Here is a 21,864-nt window from a genome sequence, read left to right on the forward strand (position 1 = left end):
TCTCCTGTCAACAATGGTTTCATAAAGAATAAATACCGTTTCCTGTTGAACACAGCAGAACATCAAACCCCTTCACCCCTAACCTGTCACGCTAAATATTTTCCATTTCTAATAGCCCCTCATAGTTTGTCTGTTTTCGCTCGGTCGACTGTGACTTCGAGGAATGTCGCAGCCTAAAGACTCGCCAGACCACAGGAACCAGTACGGCAGCGCTCTGAAAACAAACTAAAATAAATGATGCCGCCTACTAAAAAATACTACCCATCATCCTTCCTTCTCCTCCTCCTCCTCCTCCTCCTCCTCCTCCTCCTCCTTCAGGACAGGACAGTTGTAAGTGTCGGCGAGGAAACTTACAGTCTGATTGATTGCACTTCAGTGCACGGGGATAGAGAGCTGGATCCAGGAATAGGATGGAGTGCAGTGAAAGAGAGGGGTGGTAGGGCGAGCGAAGGAGAAGGTGGAGGGAGAGAGAGACAGCAGACAGAGTGTGAGAGTCATTAAGGACATGAGAGGAGACGGGGACGGTGTGGCGAGGACACCGGCGAAAAATGCTGATGCTGGCAGGACACACCGCTTTACTTTTCTCTTGAGTGTGTGTGAGATAGAAAGAGATGGAGGAACAGAGGGTGTGTGTGTGTGTGTGTGTGTGTGTGTGTGTGTGTGTGTGTGTGTGTGTGCGCGCGCGCGCTTTTACAGCAGTGTAAAGTTGCAGTACGAGTGCTCCCCTCCCTCCCCGTACCACCTCGCCGCCGCCACCACCACCGGTGTCCCAGATAGCGAACGGCCCATTTGTTTTTCGGTGACGTCACCGAAGCACTCTCATCGCTAGACTCCCTCGCCACCCCTCGGGGGAGATTGGGGGGGACGGGGCGCAGACGGCGGCAGAGATTTTTAAAGTCAGGATAGAGAGAGTGTGTGTGTGTGCGCACGAGAGACGTCATGGAAGACATTTGACCGAGGCAGACTGGAAGGGAAGAAAAAGGGAAGGTCGGGAGGGGGTTGAAAGACAGAAAAGACCTGCTGACACAAGCTCTGTGTCAGAGGGATCGAGAGGGGGGGGGGGGGGGGGGGGGCGGATGTTATTTGCGTCGCGTCGGAGAGGTCACCGCAACTCTACAAAAGGGGTCACCGGTGATAATCTGCAACGCCGCTCCGACGCGACGCACAAACAAAGTCAACCGCACGCGCGCTTGGTGTCGCCGACGCGGAGCCGATTAGCGAAGAGGTCGAGATTGCGGCGCGCGGCCCGCGCGTGCGCGCTCCAGATGGAGCCGCGGTTATCTGCGACACCCAAACATCCTATCTTTAAAAAAAAAACACAAAACAAAAAAAACAACAAGAAGTGAAAACTCCAGGGTAGCCCGCGATGAGCCGACACACTTCCTGCGGCTCCTCCAGGCAGATAAACAAGTTTTTCCAACCCGAGTAAATTGGCTGCGTCTGCGTGATCAATAGATGAAAGTAATGCGTGTGCGTGTGCGTGTGCGGTCGTCCTACTGGGCTCGGCCATCCGGAAACTTGCAGGGTACAACAACAAGCTCAATAGAGATTCTCCCAGTCTGGGCGTGTCTGCATCCAGTTTTTGTTTCTTTTTTTTTTGTATTCCTTTTTTTTTTCTTTTTTTTTTTTTACACGTTATTGATTTGGGAGTATCTGCTGACATAATACCGATCAGATTTTTAATTAAACCCATCCCCAGAAGAGGGATTGTCCAATCACAGTCTAGCTTAGCGCAGCTTTTGTTTAATACCACGAATGGATATGAGTTGCATGTACGGCTAACTGGGACAGTTGTTCTAAAGGCCAAGGTGTCCGTCATGAATTAATTCCATTACATTGTGGGGTTACTAATTAGCAGTTGTAACTCGCTGCCGTGAGGTAATCTGATTTGTCTTTACAGCATCTCATCTCATTGTTTTCTAAAAGGTGTACTTGCCTGTGAGAGGTCGTGTTTACTGCCTCCACCAGTCTCTCCTCAAGTGCCAGGCTTAATTAGCAGCGCTGTAATTAGCTCCGCCGGTCCGCCTCTCTATACAATTGCGCTTGAAACATTACAATTAACTGTATCACTGCATTTCATCTCTTGGTTAACAGCGATCCAGTAAAAAAAGAAAAGCGGCGGAATTCTTGGCAAAGACTCTTTACAATTTACATTAGTGAACAATTGCTGTTACGCGACGACTCTGATTTGTATTTTTTTTTCCTCCCTCACCGTTGTTGACTATTGATCTCCTTGGAAAAATCACGCTTTTGGTGAAAAACCTAAAGGCTCTTTATCAGGGGAGTCACCTGATAAATCCTCGATATTCTGCAGAGGTATCACGAAATTTGGTATATTCGAATAGTCGTTTTAATCTCCAAAGTCGATCACGCGAAGAAAAATCAAATAGTTTAAGAGCGAATTTGGAAGAGTGGTTTCGCTTGAAACAGCCATTTTTTAATATTCACCTGTTTGGGCCGCACACCCAGATTCACAGGTGATACTCAAGTCGGCTTAATGATACTGTAGGTTTATTACAAAGGCCATCAGTGTTCGTCATTTCACTTATTTTACCCGAGACGGTACGGATTGCTCTGAATAGCGCAATGCCCATGAGCCTCAGCTGCCGTTGCCATGGAGATAAAGCCAGCCGTTCAGAGCTGCAGCGAATTCCCTCTTCGAGTTGGCTTCAAAACTGAAATCATCAATGACAATTCATCTCTTCATTTGAAATCGAACTTCTCTGGTATCTACTAAGTTTAATCTTTAGCTTCAGCAGCGCACGCACGCACACACACGCACGCACGCACGCACGCACGCACACACACACACACACGAGTTTCAGTTCAGTTTGGTGTTTGGATGATTATACTGACGCCCTCCTTGAGTCATAGTTAACTTCCTTCTAAAGGGTTTTTAATCAAAGAAACCAAACTTTTTTTTTTTTTTTTTTTTTTTAACCGTTTCATGCTGTGATGAGCATCAGAAGAGCTCCAGCTGCAAAACATTGTCTCCGCAGAAAATGAACTTTTACTTGTTGGATGTGGAAATGTGGAACTATTTCTGCCACAGGAGACTTTCCTCTCGTTGTAGCAGGTTTTTAGATATCAGACTCTTTCTGTCAAATGTGTAAACACGAGCAAAACGTTACGCCGTAGCTAGAAAACCGTCCTGCGACCCTCTCTCCCTCTCTCTCTCTCTCTCTGTGTGTGTGTGTGTGTGTGTGTGTGTGTGTGTGTGAGAGAGAGAGAGTCACATCGCTCGGCTGCATCATTAACCTCGCGCGCGCGCCCGCACACACACACACACACACACACACACACACACACACACACACACACACACTGTTAGCCTCGTCACCTTGTAGGTACAAAGCTCACACACACACTCGCACACACTCACTGACCTTATTACCGAGGCAGATATGGACTCACAGATGCTTAAAAGTAAACATGTTTATTTAATCTTCTCATTTGAAGCACCCGACATCTCTTTTATGAATAATTTTCTTTCACTCTTTTGAGGCTCAGCGCTTGATTGCATAAGAGAAGGAGAGACGGGGGGAGTAGAAGAACGGGGGTAGAAACCCGGGCTGGATTTAGACTCTGTAGAAACTGCACATGTGTCTGTATCCGTCCACACGTCTGTTTCCTGGTGTGTGTGTGTGTGTGTGTGTGTGTGTGTGTGTGTGTGTGTGTGTGTGTGATTGTGTGTTTCTCTGCTTGCATAAGAGCTGCTTTCATTCAACACAGCCCGATCACGACTCATTCTTCTTGTGTGAGTCACCCCCTTCAGTGGAGCTCGGTTTGCAGTCAGTTCTGACAGTGTTTTTTGTGCGTGCGTGTGCCAGAGAGAAAGTAAAGTCGAGCGCGGCGGCCAAAAATAATTCCCCCGTGGACTACGTGACCCCCGTTTGGAGATAAGTAGGCCCGACTGACCCCGCTTTATTCCCTGTAAACAGGTGGTAGGGCAGTTTTTGACCCGAAAAAAAAAAAGAAAGAAAAGAACATGCAGCGTTATTTGGAGGCCGTTAGCCACAGACCACCTCCTCCCTGCTGAATTCAGTTTTTATTTATGTTGCGCCATATGGTTATTTCATGGCACTTCACACGTTAAAGTCTTTCCAGCAGAACTTTTCCAGCACCATACAGAGAAACACAACAATTCACACATAAGCTAGGAGGAAAAAAAACCCTCCCAAACAGAGGGAAGGAAAAACTCCCCTTTAACAGGAACAAACCTGCCACAGAACCAGGCTCGGAGGTGGGCGGAGCTTCTGCCTCGACCGCTCGGGGTGAGGGTGGAGCGGAGAGAGAAAAGGACAGCATCGAGATCCAAAACATGAACTGTCGGTGGGGCCGTGGCCGGTGGACATCTGCAAAAGAAAGAACAGAAACTAGGCGAGCGAGGGGAACTGAATGGAGAGGCAACAAGACAATAAGCAAAAAAAAAAAAAAAAAACTATGGGAGAGAAAAAGCACAAGGCGTAATGGTGAGATACGAGTGTTACAGCGAGTGAAGGAGTGAGAGGGACGTATCCTTGAGCAACACGGTGAAATCCCCAAATTACTAACAGCTATTTGTACAAGCTGTGAAAGCTGAGAGAACACTTCCACGACGAGGAATCAATAAGTCCTGTACCGGCGGTTCATCGACTCCCCGCACACGTCGGCGGGTCCAAAGAGGGCTCGGCGTTTTAACTTCCCAGATATCGCGTGGCGTGACGTCGGCGGGCCGGGCCGGCGGGTCCGAGAGTTCACGCCAAAGGGTGGAGAGATGAAAAGAGATGGGAGTTCAGGGAGTACCGATTTCTGCGGGCGGATTTCAAACTTCCGTTCAGGAATTCAGCCTCGATGCTGAACTCGCTGTTCTTCCTCGTAGGTAGAAACACGAGACGCAAGACAAGTTAGACATTTTGGAATTGCAGCTCGAGTCTGGCAATTTCGGTAAGTTTCCAAAACAGAGCACTGTGCCCACCTCGTCCTGTAAACTGGACAAATATGTAGAGGCCAGAAAGTAAACGGAGTGTGAACTCTTATGTAACTGCTTCCATCCCTTTTTTTTTTTTTTTTTTTTTCATACCAAACCATTTAGTACAAGAAAAGACGCTGAGTGCGCACAATAGCCTTTGACTGTTTATGGTTCGACACGTGATTTATTTATATATATTTTTTTTTGATTACGTCACATCTTTTGCACCAACATGCGCTGCAGTAGTGTACAAAGATCGACTCCACCAGCTGTTCATCTCGATGCATTCTGACACTTATTATTCAATAAGGAAGCTGTATTCAACCGTTCTGGTTTTTATTGCAAAGTTTCTGGAATTTCAACATTTGGGTGGAAAGCGGGGTTTACCAATCCGCCAGCAGAAATGCACTTTTTTCCCCCCCCTTTTTTGTGTGGTCTGATGAACCGTCGTACTAACTGGAATGCAAATATGTATTTAATGCATTCTTAATTGACGTTTTGCTATGAGAGCGACGACCATCTAAAGCAATTAATCCAACTGGAAACTCTTTTGAGGGCTTCAAGACCGTTGGGCCTAAACCAAGAAAAGAAAAACAACTCCAGACCAACAGTACACGTCCACGTGTGTCTGCGATAGTTTGGGCATTGTGGTACGTTTGGACATTAATCTTCAGTCAAATAATGTACGCTCCGATTATTTTATTTTTATTTTTTTTTAATACGCTGTCGAAATTCTGCAACAGCCCACGGAGCTCCAGCCTTGGCTTCTTTTGTACATAACCTGTCTACAAAATAAAAAAACAAAACAAAACAACAACAACAAAAAAAACAGCCTCCACTTCAGGTCAGCGCTGAGGCCGTGGTGTTTGGTTACTACGGAAACCACCAACTGGTGCACTTTTGAGAGCGAGGTGGAGAAAGCGAGGTTACAGAGGGAGGTGGAAGGTAGAGGCTGGGTGAGAGCTGGATGCTGGTGGCTCTATTGCATAGCTATGTTGGGGTTGGGAGAGGCGGGCGGGGGGAGGGGGGGGTAGCCGAGATCTGAAAGTATCAATAATACATGAGGTTGTTCTGCGATATGCTAACATGAATTATTTGACGAGCCGAGCCGCTTCACCACCACCTCCTCCTCCTCTTCCTCCTCCTCCTACACCACCCAATCTCTCTACATCTCCTCATTGTCTCGTCTTTTCACTCCCCTCTATTCTTAGTCCCCTTTTTCTCTAAAAATCTGAATCTCCGCTCAGAACTTCTTCTTGGCAGCGTCCTTGCTGAATAATCTGCGGCTCAGCGGGTTTCTCAGTCTCCCTCTCTGTCTCTTTTTTTTTTTTTTTTTTTTTTTCTTCGCGCCAAGCGTTTCTGCCCCCTTTTATAGATTTTTCTCCTTTTTAACTATATCCATGCGTTTTGTGTGGGTTCTCTCTCTCTCTCTTTCTCTCTCACTGCCTTCCCCTGTGGTGTGTGTGTGTGTGTGTGTGTGTGTGTGTGTGTGTGTGTGTGTGTGTTTGCGACACCGAGGGAGAAACGCTGGCTCTCGTCAAAATGGACTTTTGATGAGGAAGAAGAGCGGTCGGCGCCACAAGAAGGGGCCGAGGAAGAGAGCTTGTGAAGTTTAGGAGCTCTTTTTTTTTTTTATTTTTTTTTTGTTGCCGTCTCTCCTTTCGTTTTCCTCCGTCTACTTGCGACCGTCTTCTCCTCGTCTCTCTGCCGCTACACCTACGGTCACAACGATGAACTCACTCCACTGCAGTGTCTCGTCTTAGTCTGTCACATTGTGAAGACTTCGGTGGACGTTGTGCTGACTCCCGCTCCGTTGAAAAGACAAATCCGTTTTGTTCGTTTGCCAGAAAATAACAACAATTTGACAGCTTTTTAAAAACAATTTTTTTTTTTTTTAAAAGCAACAAGATTGAGTCTGCAGCTGCGCGAGAGGCTCTGCGAGGCCCTAATTCGGCACAGCGGCGCTTTGAGGTAAATGCTAACGTCTCCATGGCAACGTGCTCACAGCGACAACGCTAACACGGACTCGTAGCAGGTATTGGGTTCACCACCGTTGCTTAGCATGCGACCATGCTAACATCTACTTGTTGCCATTCAACACAACTGACAGCCGAGGCTGATGGGAAATAAAATGTCATCGGTTTTGCACGTTTTTAGTCATAAACCAAATTAAAAAAAAAAAAAAATCCTGATCCGACGAAGGCGTGTATCAAATTTCACGACGGCACTTCCAGTAGTCATGAAGACAATTTCACCATGAGCCCAAACGTGTCGGCCATCGAAGCCATTACATAATTGCTGAGATATTATAGTGTTGTTGTTACATTGCCGCTGCTGGCAGAACTTCAAAAAAAAAAAAAAAAGTTTTTCTTCTTGTGAGGATTTGCTGTTTTATATGAATGTCGATTGAATATTTTGTGTTTGAAGATATAGGTAGGTAGGTAGGTATATACTTTATTAATCCCCGAGGGGAAATTTTTTAAATATATAAATATATACACTAAACAAAAAGACGAGACTTTGTGAGGAGTAAAAGAATAAATTCCCGATTTTCATCATGATCTAACTTGATGCTTCCTCACCTTCCCCCATGCCTACATCTCCTGTCCTTACCTCCGCTGCAACTTTGAATGCGACTCAAAACGGTCTCTCTAACATCGGCTGTGTTGACGCCAGAACGTTTTGGGGACTCATTTTCGGCCCACAGATGGAAGCTGAATCCCCACGTGTGCCGGCGTGAATACGAGTTTCGTCTCCACAATGTGCGCACGCGCTCACACGCACGCACACACACACACACACACACACACACACACACACACACACACACACACACACACAGAGGAACAAGAACAAAATCACATTCTTTTTATGCCTTTTTAAACAGTCCCAGAGGCCTTGGAAATGTCAGTGCAGCTGAATCCAACACACATGCCCGCAAGCATATTTGTGCTCACACACACACACACACACACACACACACACACACATTCTTAGATGGTCCAACCAGCCTTTGAGGGCTGGTTCCCTGCCAGATCGGGAATTGGCAAACGGGCAAATCTCAGATCATTTTAAGTCAGTTGGACAGAGACGGCCTTAACGTTAAGATGCTTTTGGGAAGCCTGAGGCCCGAGTTCCCAGAACTATGGACGATAGCCAAGACTTATTCCACTGCACTCGCTTACTCAGCCGTGTGAGGAAGACGAGGTTGCAGAAACGTTCACAGGAGACAAAATGCAAGTTCACGTCTGGTCGTTCGGGACAAAGTCCCAGTTAAATCTCAAATATTTCCATTCCAAAGCTCAAGCAAAGTCTCTGGCCTGCCTGCTGGTTTGACTTCTTGGAGATTTTTACTGCAGTTAAGACTACAGTGGATTCAATATTTACTGAAAGTATATAGAAACTCCAGACATATTTACTTTAAACGACTGTCATTCTAAGAGACCTCAGCTTTAAAGCCGGACGTAACAGAAGCAGTAAATTCATTGTACCTGCAGATAATTATAGAAACCGTCAGGAGGATACTTTAATTGTAAAAGTTCATGACCGACTGCAGACAAGGAGGCCAAAGATATTAACAGGGGTGTGTGTGTGGAGGTAATGAGTAGCAGCTGGAGAATTGAACATTATTCTCTACTTTAAGGTTTAAGCTCGGTCATATTAAACAATAACACAATCGTATTTACTACTCATGGGAGCTATGTGGTGAAACAAACAACTGCAATTTAGTAAATAAAGTAGAGAAAGTTAACAACGGCATACTGTTGGATCTTATGACTAATATTTACAACCATCCCTCAGAAGACACACCTTTAAAATACTTCAATGATAGGTCCAAACTGACTTGATTTTGGGGGTCAAAGGTCGCTGTGATCTGACAAACCAGGTTTGTGGCCATAACTCAAGAATTCATGCGCTAATCCGGACAAAACCTTCACTTCATCGGATAAAATAGCAAAGTGGTGACATTTTTATATCCAAAATACTAAAGGTCAACATTCGCTCTGACTTGTTCTGGCCATTACTCAACACCATAACTCAGGAACATTTGGTTATGAAAACATGTGCTGATTTCATACGTCTTCTCATAGCCGTGTGCGAAGCATCCACGTTTGAGAAGTTGGACCTTCTTTGCCGAAAGATCAATATTGGAAGCGTCGTCTACTGTCAAATCAGCTTTTACTCCCTGCAAACGCTCATAAGGACACCTTCAAAACTGTTCAGTTTTGAAGTGGATTCTGCTCGAGGTTGAGTTCGCACCGTCTGACACCAGTTTGTGTTCAATGTTGTCAGGATCTTTTCCACATTCTGTCCAAAATACCACTCGGCCCATTGTTTTTAATTTTTTAATTTTTTAAGTACTTTATGTTTTAACATCGCACCTTGTTTTTGCGCTTGCGTACCTTTGGGTAGACGCACCTCAGTTGGATTGCACCTCACTGACCTCGCCATGTTAGTTGCTGACTCGGATGTGCGTGCTCGTCTCCGCTGGACCGAACTATGGATGAGTTACCGGCACCTGCTCGGAGTCTCCGGTCCTCCCGAAGGTCCGAACAATTCTTGAGCTCGAGAACGTGAATAAGTAAAGCTCTCCGCATCATTAATATCTGAACACCGAGGTCCTCTCAAACAAGGTGAAAAAAAAGAATAAAAAAAAAAAAAACTCTCCCGAACAAGCAGGAAAAAGAAACAACTTTATGCTGACCAGCGTCCGACAGTAAAAGACAGGTTGTGCTCGGTGTGAGAGCACAGCGAGGACGTGTTAAAGCTAGAAAAAGAGCAGACGTGCTGAGCAAAACCTCTCCGGGAAAATGGGAAGTGAAACGCTTCCAACACCTGCTCGGTGGCATCAGATCTGTCAAAACGAACAAGCGACTAGTGTTTTGGAGCCGGCGGGGAGCGAACGGAGGGATCGGGTTCCCGTTGTGTTACGCGGCAGCGGAAAAAAGTGTTCAAATACAAACACGGGATGTCGAAAAGTCTCGAAATGATCGCGCCGACATTTATCACTCTCTGGACCGCAGTTTTAGCTCGAGATTTGATCTCATTAACATTTGCAGGCGGTTATTACGTAATAATTTATTATATTGTGCTGCCAATCTTCTCCCACTTCCCAAAGGTTAATTAATTTTTTTTTTTTTCTTTCTCGACTGCTTCCCTCTTGCCGTTTGTCCTCCCTCGCCGGTTCTGTGCGAGCTACTCGTAACGAGTCTTCACAAATGACGAGGGAGAAGAACAAAAAAAAAAAAAAAGAGGAGAAAGAGTTCATTTTTAAACACAGACCGCACAGCCGGAGGTAACGCGAGCAGCTGAGTTTAAACCATCCAAAGCAGCGGGCGTCGCACCGGAGAGACAAGGGGTTAAAACCTCCTCCCTGCTGAGTGCCTCAGGATAACAAACCCGTTCCCCACCGGCTCCCGAGGTTCCTGACCTCCGGCCTCTGCTGGAAGGCAGACGACAGGACACGATGGGATTTTTTTTTTTTTTTTTTTTTTTTTTTTTTTTTTTTTTTGGAACATAACATTGTTAATTCGTCATCACGGTTCGGTGGGAACGTCTTGAGAGACCAAATGTTTTGAGTTATTGCAGAGATCGCTGTGTGCTGCATTTTTAATGGAGAGACTTCATGTCGCTGATGAATCACGTCGCTCTTCTCTGTTAGCTGTTGACTCATTAGCACAAACAAGTTACCAGCTGTGAACTGTGAGCATGTGTGTGTGTTTGAGCTTATGCTTTTAGTTAATGAAGTAATGTTTAACATAAGATCATCCGTGCTCTACAGCATGACTCTAAACATGGCACCTGCGCACCATTTATATCTACACTGAAATATCTCAATGACTATTCACCAGATTTCCATGAAATATGGGACAGACGTTCGTGTTCCCCAGGGGATGAATCCTGATGTCTTTAGAGATCTTTTGCCTCTTCACGTTACCTCCACCAAGAAATTTCACTCAACCTGTCTGCTTTGATAGATGAGCTCAATGGTTTGTTTTCGACATTTATGATATTCAGAGGATGAATACTTGAAATGTTGGTAACTCATCACGGATTTAGCGTCATCAGCGGGTCAAAATTTGAACTTGAAACTTGTTTAAAGGCCAAATACATTCTGACGCATCCGTCGGCCTCGAGCTCTGCTTGTGTGGGAACACATTTTAGCATGCTGACCCGCAAAAATATTTTCTCCAAAGTCTGTTTTAAACAGAGATCCTGGAATATCGCAGAAAAGTAGACCCTCGTTAAACTGGTGGTGTTGTTTTTTTTTACAATAAACTACGATTTTTTTTTTTAACCCCCTGCTGGCAGGTCACACACATAACACTTCATCAAAACATCCCAGTCCATGCCAGCGGCCCCTTTACACAGACTTCCATCCAGCACTCTGACCGACCTCGCTGCTGTCTTAATGGTGGAACAACAATGTCGTATTCCCTTTAATTACCTATTATCGACAATGACAAGTGGAGTTACGGCCTAAAAGAGACTTGAACTAGTTCCCGTATTTTAAAAAAATCGGATCCCAGAATACAACAGTTGAAAACTGGAACAAGAAAATGCATCTTTCAAAGTTATAAATGCCACTAACGTTTTGTATACGTGCAGCTGTTTATATTTCACTTTTGTCTCCTTCATCTCAGCGTTTCATCCAGTACCTGGCCTCCAGAAACACTCTGTTTAACCTGAACAACTTCCTGGATAAGGGAGCTCTGCAAGGTAAATACAACTCGCTCGTTCACACCGTAGTCTCCGAAAGCCCTGTCGTGATAAGTCACTCTGTCATGGCTTCACCTCGAAGGAAATGACACGGAAAAACCAAAATGTTTTTAGAAAAGTATTTAAATCGGCAATAAAAATGCGATAGATCATTTGTAGCCTTCTCGTACATCACGCTCCGTCTGTTTCCTTCCTCCTGACTCTATTCTTCTCCCTCCCAGGTTACGACATGTCGACCTTCATCAGACGGTACAGCCGCTACCTGAACGAAAAGGCCATGTCCTACAGACTGGTGGCTGTGGATTTCACCAAGATGAAGAGGGGGTAAGGGTTGACACGCACACGCACACGCACACGCACACACACACACACACACACACACACACACACACGCGCGCGCGCGCGCACACACACACACACACACACACACACACACACACACACGCCCAAAATGTCAAGTTCACTCATCATTTCATACTCATCCTGTCGCACCAAAAGGAGAGACGGTGTTACACTACAGTCAGAGCGCAAGACAGCCTGTTGTTCTCTCCACAAACTCTCTGATTCGTTCGGTGTGCACGTCTCTTACAGTCGAGCACCGGGGGTTAAAACCTTCCCAACAACACAGAAAATAGTTTGTTTCATGTCGAAGTTGTTTGCGTAGTTGGACGGCGGCTCCGAACGTGTGAAATATCGCCGGAAAAGGCAAAGCGACAACGCCGTAGTCAGCCGGGTTAAACACAGAAACGCGACGTCCCGCTGAGGAAATATATATAACAGGGGTTCGACTCTCAGGATAACACTTTTTTTTCTTTTTTTTTTGTCTCACAGCACGTTTGCCAAATGAACAGACAAAATCTACTTTGAATGCTGACTAATATAGAAATTGATTCAATAGAAGCCTTGTTTACCAATGTTTTGTTGTCATTCATTTTTGTGGCACACTGTGAGTCTTTTAAAAACAAATATTGTAATGATAATGGGCCAAAATTATGTCAAAATGTACAGTTTTTAACTAGCGTCTCCTAAGCTCCCAGAAACCTCAGGAAAACACTGTGTAAACAAAGGGCTATAACTAGCTTCTGGTTAGCTTAGCATAAATCCGGAGGGCGAGTCTTCGTCATGGTGTTGGCAGGCAGCTGCTGATATTGCTAACAATTTTTTGTTGGATTAAACAAACAACGCAATATGTGAATTAATAAGCTTTAGAGGTGCTGATAGATTTTTTTTTTTTTTTTTTTTTTGACCAATAGACAGCCAAGCTGGCTGCTTTCCTCCTTTTTCCCAGTCTTTATGCTAAGCTAACCTAACAGGCAGCTAAGCTGTACTTTCATATTTACCATACAGACATGCCAGTGGTATTGATATTCTGATCTAACTCTTAGCAATAGTATGGATAAGCGTATTTCTCAAACTATAAAACAATTCCTTTAATGGCAGTGTATGAAAATTCCATGTGATATTTTAATGCATCAGCTGATGATGATGGAGCCTCGCCGGAGGTTGTGTTCGGAAGCTCATTTCAATTTTAGAAAGTCCACCCACTTAATCTGACACTGAATCTGTGTTGTTGTTGTCCGGATGAGACGAGTCTCATTTATTTGGAGCATTGTGTTTTGCTTTTCACCTCAACAATCTGCAACGACTTCCTGAGGAAGCTTTAGGATGCAAAACACCGCTCTACTTTGTCCTAGTTCGCATCGTCTCTTCATTACGTTTTTGTGTGACTCTTCCTAACTTGCATGAAAATTTGCATACGAATTTTTCTCAGCATGGTGCACATTATAATTGTGTGTGTGTGTGTGTATGCGTGTGTGCGTGTTGTCAGGATTGATGGCGTGATGCGTACCATGAACACAGAGAAGCTGATCAAGACGCTGCCCATTATCCAGAACCAGCTGGACGCTCTGCTGGATTTCCAGGTACTCAGTGTGTGTGCGCGTTTGTGTGTGTGTCATGTGTGTGTGTGTCAGTCATTGTGCACACTTGTCCAGAGTTGTGATGGAGTCGCTTTCCAATCAAAATGTAAATTGAAACAACAGTTTGCAAAGTTTAAAGTGTAAGAAGGACATTATGGCGACAGATTCTACATTTGTGTGTGTGTGTGTGTGTGTGTGTGTGTGTGTGTGTGAGAGACTGTGTGTGTGTGGAGGGGAGAAGTGAGGGTGTGGGGGGGTTGCTGAAAATGGTGGGTGCATTGTGGTTTGTGCCAGCAAGCTTCAAAGAGTGATAAAAATGGATGGTGATGGAAGTTTCTCATTGGTGTGTGTGTGTGTGTGTGTGTGTGTGTGTGTGTGTGTGTGTGTGTGTGTGTGTGTGTGTGTGTGTGTGTGTGTGTGTGTGTCGGCTGCGACTCCGTCTGTCTGCCTGTGTTATTTGGACGTGATGTTTTTTCCCACCTAAAACTAAAGAGACATTCGCTCGCCGTGTGGTGATGCATTCGCTGCTGGTATTTAGAAAAAAAAAAAGAAAAAAAAAGATGTTTGCAGATATTTGAAAAGAGATGTTTGGTTTTCCAGATGTGTCCTTTACCTTCTCGCTCTCCCGTCTACAGGCCAACCCGAACGAGCTGACCAACGGAGTGATCAACTCAGCCTTCATGCTGCTCTTTAAAGACTCCATCAGGCTGTTTGCTGCTTACAACGAAGGGGTCATCAACCTACTGGGTAACGCACACACACACACACACACACACACACACACACACACACACACACACGGTTACGTAACACAATCGATGCACTCACCCCGAGACGTGTCAGAAATGATGAGGTGGAAGTACAGCTTCAGTTTGTGCAACGTCTGGCAGATAAATAAACACAACCCGCAGCAGCAGCACACACACACACACACACACACATATGTGCGCACAGTGTGGTTGTCACGGCAGCAGAGTGGGTTTTGACAGGCTGTCATGTAGCTGCCGAGTGCTGCTGTTTGTCTCCGCACGATCATGTTCTAATTGTTCCTGCCTCTTTTTCCCTTCATTTAACCGCCACCTCCAGGATGTCGTAGAGTTTTTTGGTGATTGTTGCGATCAAAAATGTTGAATTTTTTTTTGTGGCGACTCTTTTTCAAAAATTGCGATGAATATTGCAGAAATTGTTGCAGAAATAATATATATATATATATATATATATATATATATATATATTATTTTTTTTTTTTAAAATTTAAGAACTAACAGATAAAGTAATAAATATGTAATCACTTCCTTTAATAATATTCATGCTGCACATCACAGAAGTATTTTAGTTTTAATTATTATTGAACTTGGGGTTAGGGTTAGCAATGGGGCTAAAAGTTAAAAAAAAAAGTAAAAAAAAAAACAAAAAATCATAAAAGTGACGCAGCTTTATAGAACAGACAGTCTGTGAATACAACGACTGCACCAGCTGTCAAAATACCAGCTTTACATGTTTAATTCATGTTAATTTGTTGCAATCGCTTCCTTTGATGTCAAGCATTTCATTTTATTGTGAAGACCACATTTCCCACAAACTCACTTCCTTCCAGTTTCTCAGCTCGTTGCGGTTTCCTCCGCTGCACACAGTTTGTTGTGGTGATGAAAACATGAGCGACTTCTTTCGGATTTAAAAAAAAAATTGCTAGAATTTGCATTAATTATTGCCATCGCGATTTCCTGGAGGGACTGTTTAACCCTTCTTTCCTCTCCTTCATTTAAATCTTTGTTGTTGTGTTGTTTTTTTTGTCCTCCGAAACTCTCCTCTCTCTCCTGTAGAGAAATACTTTGACATGAAGAAGAACCAGTGTAAAGATGCGCTGGACATCTACAAGAAATTTCTTTACAGGATGACGAAGCTGTCGGAGTTCCTCAAAGTGGCCGAGGTACGCACACACACCTACATATTTGCATAAATACACACACGTCAGGAATATACTTTTTTTAAATTTTTATTTAGGGTATTTTTTGGGGGGTCAAATTTAACCCCCTAGAATTTCTTTTGGAAGAGCAACTCCTGTTGAAATTTCCCCCTTAACTTCAGAATTTCTTCTCTCTTTCTGGAGCCGATCACATCTCTTCAACACGTACACACAATATTTATGCATAAATAATACATGTTAATAAGTGACTGCCGTAGGTTTGCACATTGTACTACATTTAAACACCTGACTTACACTCACTGCCCCACATATGCTGCACAGACACCCATACACAGACATACACATGTGTGTGTATATATATGTATATATATATACATATATATATATATACAGACCCAAAATAACCTTAAGATGGAGGATGTGGTTAGGCGCTCCGTTAGCTCGCTCTCCCTCTGCTCCCCACACTCCTCCATCTAATCCTTTCTTCTCCCTTGCTCGTCCTTCTGCGCGGTGACAAAGACGGATACTCGTGGGGCTCCCCTTCGCCCGGCACCCGCACATCATCCCTCTTTTCTCCCTCTCCTCCCGTTTCCTCCTCGCTCCTTCCCCTCCGTTGTTTCAGCAGACTTGAAACAGGGATGCTCGGCCCACGTTACTTCACGTTCTCCGCATTTAATGTACATAAAACAATGGTCACGATCAAATTCCTCGGTCTTATCTCATTAGGCTTTCAGGAGCTCCCTGGACGTGGTGGAAGCGTTTCTCTCTGTTTAATAGATAGAATAAAAAAAATAAAAAAAACTCGCAGCGTGTGCTGTTGGTACACACACACAGTATAATGAGACATATAGCAAACAATATATCCATAAATTATACCGGTTTCTCAGTAGATTTTTGCTTCATCTTGAACAGTGGTGCTCAGGGTCTGCTACTCGTGGCCTCTTAAGTTTAATTTATCATGCGCATTAATGTAAGTTTTAATTAACCAGCCTTCTCTGTTAAAATAATCAAAGTATAATTCAAGAAGGCATTATGGGACCTTGAAAATATCACATCCATACTTCCTTTTCCGCCCACAATGCCATTTCTATATTGATAAAAAATAAAGACTTAAATCAAAAAGAATAGATGATGTGACCTGCGCATATATCACATTGTTTCAATAGATGAAGAAATAGCAACAGATTGTAAACAAATTGTAATATTAGCCTCAAAAGGCACCAGAAATATGACTATAAATACACCTTAGCTCCATGAAAAGCAGCCGATATAATGAAAACAAACCCTCATTGAGGAGTTATTTTGGAGCAGATATTAGTGATACAAGTTTGTATGACAGGGCGGCTCTATATTGGGGCACCAGGACTTTTCCACAGCAAACATTTTGACTCGTAGTAGAAAAAACACTGGAGTTACGACTGTAACTCCATTCAAGTGTCCCAGTGAACCATAAAATTGAGGAAACACGTAAACAGTTAAATAAACTGTCAGTTAGTGTTGTTTTATTGTGACGTGTCAAAATGTTTGTCGCGAAAAAGAGCCTGTTGTTGCTATTTCAATCTCTTTCGCTCAGTGGCTGAAGTTTAATCACTGAAATCCGTTGAACTGGATTCACCTGGTCTGTCCAAAGAAAAAAAATAGTGTCCCTGATATTTTGTTTGGTAATTATCTGATTTATAACAGCTCAAAGAATATTCAGACAACCACAGACAACAACAACAAAAAAACCACAGCAGAGTCGAGAGAAGCATCTCCACAGGAGAAGCAGCTCACTTTTATCAACCGTTCCTCCTATTTTCTGATAAAATTCTGATGATAAAGAAGTTTATGACAACTGTTTACGAGAGAACACGCTTATGTCGCCGATAATGAAAATAGTTTAGGCTCTAATGTTGTTTATCTGTGTCCTGAGAAGTCAACGTGTCCCCACAGATGTTCTCTGTCCGAGTCGTTAGTCTTTTGGAGATGTTTTTTGTTTTTCTTTTGGTGACGAGTAAACCGTCCTTTTATCAATGTGTTCAGCGTCATCACGCCCATCCCTTCACGCCTTCTCTCCCTCATTGGTCCGACACATTTATCACTGTGCAGTCATCATCGTCACTCACTGTGGGGATTGGTCGGTCCGTCCGACCAATCCCATATGTCGAAAAACTTTTTCCTGTTTATTTCTGTTGTCGTTTATGTTGACGCTGCCGCTGCATGAAGTAATGACTCCCGTTTTATTTTTTGTTCTTTTCTCATCTTTTTTTATTTTTCCTGCTCTTCTATTTTTTTTTTTTTTCTCCATTTTATCCCACCTATCTTTCTCCCCCTCCCTCCCCCCTCTTTTAATTTTTTTTTTTATTTTGTTGATTTGTTTGTTTTTGACGACAGCAAGTTGGAATAGATCAGGGTGACATCCCAGATCTCTCACAGGTCAGTGTACATCTCACCTTCCACCTCTTTCTCTACTGATCTTATCCTTCTTTCAGGCCTTTTCCTTCAGGAGTACATGTGCTTTCATTGCTCCGTCTACGCCCTCATCCGTCAACTCACACCTTAAACCCCTCCCTGCGTATACCTGTGCTCCCCCCCCCCCCTTACCAAAACCGTCCACTCATTCTTTCCCGTTCACTCGTTCTTCTTTCCTAAAACCATCTCGTCTAACCTGGTCTTTGAATCTAGGCAACTCTCCTCTGGTTTGATTGATTTTTTCTTTTCTTTTTTCTTTCCTGCTTTCACTTTCACAAAACGCTCATTATAGATTCAACAACAGGTGCGTGAAGTTGCCGGGCTTTTAAACGCTGCGCCATCAGCAGGCCCGATGCGGGTTCCATCATGTTGTTCTTCTGAAAACCCCGAGCAAAGGCGAACAATAAACTTTAGACCTTGAGTCGACGAAAATAAGGATAATTGCAACAACAAAGGGCTTGAAAAACACTGCAAGGGGATAGACTTCATGATTTCTCTTTTTAATTGTTAAGGAGAAAGTTTCCTTTTAATCTAATTTTGAATTCAGTGAAATTGCTTGAAGCCTGTTTTTCTTTTTTTCTTTTTTTTATCCTCCTCATGGTTTATGGGTGGACCTCAAAGATGTTGTAGATTTTCTATATTGGGCAGGTTCACAGTTTCGCACTGGGGGAAAAATAAATCTTATGATAAACAGACATTTCAATTTTCAGTTTAATTCTGTTATTTGTGAATTTGTTTGTTTCTAAATGAAAAATAGAAGCCGTGTCTTTGGGTTCAGTGGACCGAAACGAATCAGCAACAGGGCAGCGACTAACGATTGTTCATTATCAATTTGTCTGTTGGGTGTCTTAATTAATTGATGTGCAATACTGCCGTTGGTGTTGTCTTTAAATGTTTTGTTTTGTTGGACCAACAGTTCAAATCTCAAAGATATAAAGTTTCCACTGATATAAAACAGGAAAAAAAGCCCCAAAAAAAATCCTCACAATTCAAATTTTTTTATTGAATGATAGCGCAAACCTTTATTTGGTTATCTATAAATAGTCCCATTCATTATTTTGGGACACAAACAATTGATTGATCAGCAAATGTTTTTTGCTCGTTAAAATTATTTTTACAGCAGAAATGCAAATGTTTGCTGGTTCCAGCTTCTAAAAAGTGACAATACGATGCTCAACTTCAATTCATATCACTGTAAGCTAAAATTCAGTTGTTGTTGGACGAATGATTGTTTACAACAGGCCGTTTAACGACACCACCTTAAGGTCTCGGAAATTTTGATTTTAAGCGAAGCTAGTAGCATGGATCTTGTCTTTCAGGTCTGTTCGTCTCAGCAATTATCGGTTGGATTGGAATGAAATTTGGTGGAAACATTCATGATCCCTCGAGGATTGAATTGTAATCAACGCGATATCTTAACTTGCGTAGCCCCATCGTGGGGTCCCAATTTTCGTAAATCCAATATACAGGTTATAAAACGTGCACAACATATCCAATAACTGTACTTTGTGTTCATTGCTAATTATCTAATAGGATTAAGATGATTAACAATATACCAAAACCTTAGCATGTTAGCATGCCAACGGCACTTCTGTGCTGCACAAATCGGCGAGCATGGTTTTTGACTTTGTCTTTTTTAAACAGTTTTTTTTTTTTGGGGGGGGGTATTTCATAGAATAACTGATCAAAGTAATAAGTCTGTTTTCAGACTGCCGCAGTACTTACTTATTACATTACACGTCTCATTATGTGATTGATCCGAATGTAATCTAGTTTCTTGGTCGGTGTCGTTGTCCCCGCTACGCAGCCACAGTCGGCAGCCAAATTTATTTACTGCCAAAGAGAGTTGAAATATCAGGACTATGACTCTTAGTATGAACTCAGTGTTTATTCATTCAGGTATTGGAATCAGGAGGGGGGGAACGTTTTTCGATTGCCCCCTCCCTTACTGACAGATTTATCTATAATAAAATAATCCTTCGCTGCGGCCCTAATGAGGCTCGCGGTTTGTGAAACTACAGTTACTTTGTCACATAGTTGACAACTTTTGGATGCTTTTCTGCCTGAAGAAAGATAAAAAAGAAAAAAAAAAAAAAAGCCCCCCCCACGCTCAGACGCACAATGGGAACATTTTACGGCCTCGGTGGAACGTGACCTTGGTCATGCATTACTGAAAAATCGTTAGTGTAAAGCTGCAAGCTAACAGCATGTGGATCGACTGTGTGGGTGTTGAACTCACGGTGAAGCCACACAGTTAACTGTGGTCGTTAAATAGACCTTTATTTTTTTTTTTCTTCTCCCTTCCTCTGTCGCAGAAAACAAAAGGATCATACATTGTAGGTGGTGGGTTGCATACTGTACTGCTTACCCCCCTCCAACCTGCTTAACCCCCCGCCCCGCCCCCCTTTTTGCATGAGCATCATACCTGCTCCCAGTATGTGCTTGTGTGTGTGTGTGTGTGTGTGCAAACGGACACACGCCGAGCACCCGAAGGCATGTTCTTCCTTTCTTCTTTCCACCGCTGTCGACTCGGTACAGTGTGTGTGTGTGTGTGTGCCGGCCTCAGGTGGCTCGCTTGTAGCTTTCACACACGCACACGCGCACGCACACACACACACACACACACACACACACACACACACAGGGAGCTCTGGCAGAACAAGCAAAAGGCCATGAAACCTCATGAATAGAAAATGAGGCTTCACCCCTCCGCCCCTCCGTCTTCATCTGCATGAAAGAATCTCTGCGCCGGGTTTTCGACTCGCTCATTTGAATTCCATCCTTCTTCCTTTAGATGTTGTTTATTTCGTATTTGTCATGCACGACATCATCGCCTCAACATGCATGGCGGAGGTGCTTTAATAGTGAATGACCCGAGCACTACCGTTTAATCACCGTCAAGAAAGGAAACACGAGAGAGCAGAAAGAGGGGATTCTCTCCCTTTTCTTTTTTTTTTTTTCTTTTTGTGTTTTTGTGATGCTTTTTCTTTTACCTTCCTGCCTTCCAAAGTTAGATCAATCAAGTATCTCGACATTAGAAGTACAATGTGTGACAAAGGAAGACAGTCAACAGACACCCTGCTGAGTGTGTGTGTGTGTGTGTGTGTGTGTGTGTGTGTGTGAGAGTGAGAGTGTGAGTGTATGCATGTCAGAGCTAATATTGACCAGGCATACACCAAGTCTTGTTTTTCACCTATTTAAACCGGCTGGCAGTCAAACATGGCCTCTTTCTCTTTCTGCGAGATGCTGTTTCTTTAACAACCAGGGCAACAGTTTGGCATCAACCCAGCGTCTGGCAAGCCGCGGACTCAGAAGCCAAAAACGCCTCCCAGATGTGTGTGTGTGCGCGCGCGCGCGCGTTTTCTTGTGTGCATGTCTGCAGCCTCACTGACGGCGCACGTTGCATTCTTGCGGATGGAGAGACAGACATGACGTTGTCATATTTTCACAGTGGAAGAATCGCCCCCCTCCTCCTCCTCCTCCTCCTCCTCTTCCTCTCTCCTCAGCCAAAAGAGTATTGAACTATTTTCTTTCTCCTGTGTGTTAAACTTGTAGATGTGAAGAAGTTGTACACTTAATGCGGCTGTCTGGCTCGCTTCTGCCCTCTTGTTTCCTCTGGTGTTTGGAGCATTAATGAGGTACTTAACAAGCACAAGCGGCAACCGACAGTGATGTCATCCGTCGGTTCGTGAACGGACGTCGTGAAGCCCTTGAGTTCGGATTTTGGCCGGCGCCATCTTTGCTAGTTCGGAGTGCTTTGGAGCAGGAAGTGACCATATTTGGGGGGGGGGGGGATATTTTGACTCGATCCGATTGGAAACCTGCCGATACAAAGTCCCGCCCACTGACAGCCGTAACCTGACTGCACCGCAGGCCTGTCAATCAAACAGACCCCC

The 21,864-nt window shown here is 43.8% G+C and overlaps 1 protein-coding gene across 14 annotated transcripts in view; it reads left to right on the forward strand.

Annotated features, from left to right (window-relative positions):
* Positions 1 to 21,864, forward strand: part of LOC138203939 (phosphatidylinositol-binding clathrin assembly protein) — an 83,138-nt gene that overhangs the window by 24,767 nt on the left and 36,507 nt on the right. For 9 of the 14 annotated variants that reach the window (XR_011178751.1, XR_011178752.1, XM_069158960.1 and 6 more), the window contains exons 3-9: positions 11,596 to 11,671; positions 11,893 to 11,995; positions 13,500 to 13,593; positions 14,226 to 14,337; positions 15,414 to 15,520; positions 17,891 to 17,932; positions 20,284 to 20,304. Coding sequence is in view for 12 of the 14 variants with exons in the window: in XM_069158960.1 (XP_069015061.1) it covers positions 11,596 to 11,671; positions 11,893 to 11,995; positions 13,500 to 13,593; positions 14,226 to 14,337; positions 15,414 to 15,520; positions 17,891 to 17,932; positions 20,284 to 20,304 (555 nt within the window). In the remaining 2 variants the exon portion in view is untranslated. The remainder of the gene's footprint in view (positions 1 to 11,595; positions 11,672 to 11,892; positions 11,996 to 13,499; positions 13,594 to 14,225; positions 14,338 to 15,413; positions 15,521 to 17,890; positions 17,933 to 20,283; positions 20,305 to 21,864) is intronic. The other 5 variants (XM_069158964.1, XM_069158966.1, XM_069158961.1 and 2 more) reach the window with 2 other exon arrangements.

The sequence above is a fragment of the Embiotoca jacksoni genome, unplaced genomic scaffold, assembly GCF_022577435.1.
Source record: "Embiotoca jacksoni isolate LCO1_2020_lvr unplaced genomic scaffold, fEmbJac1.0.p SCAF_24, whole genome shotgun sequence".
NCBI lineage: Eukaryota > Metazoa > Chordata > Actinopteri > Embiotocidae > Embiotoca > Embiotoca jacksoni.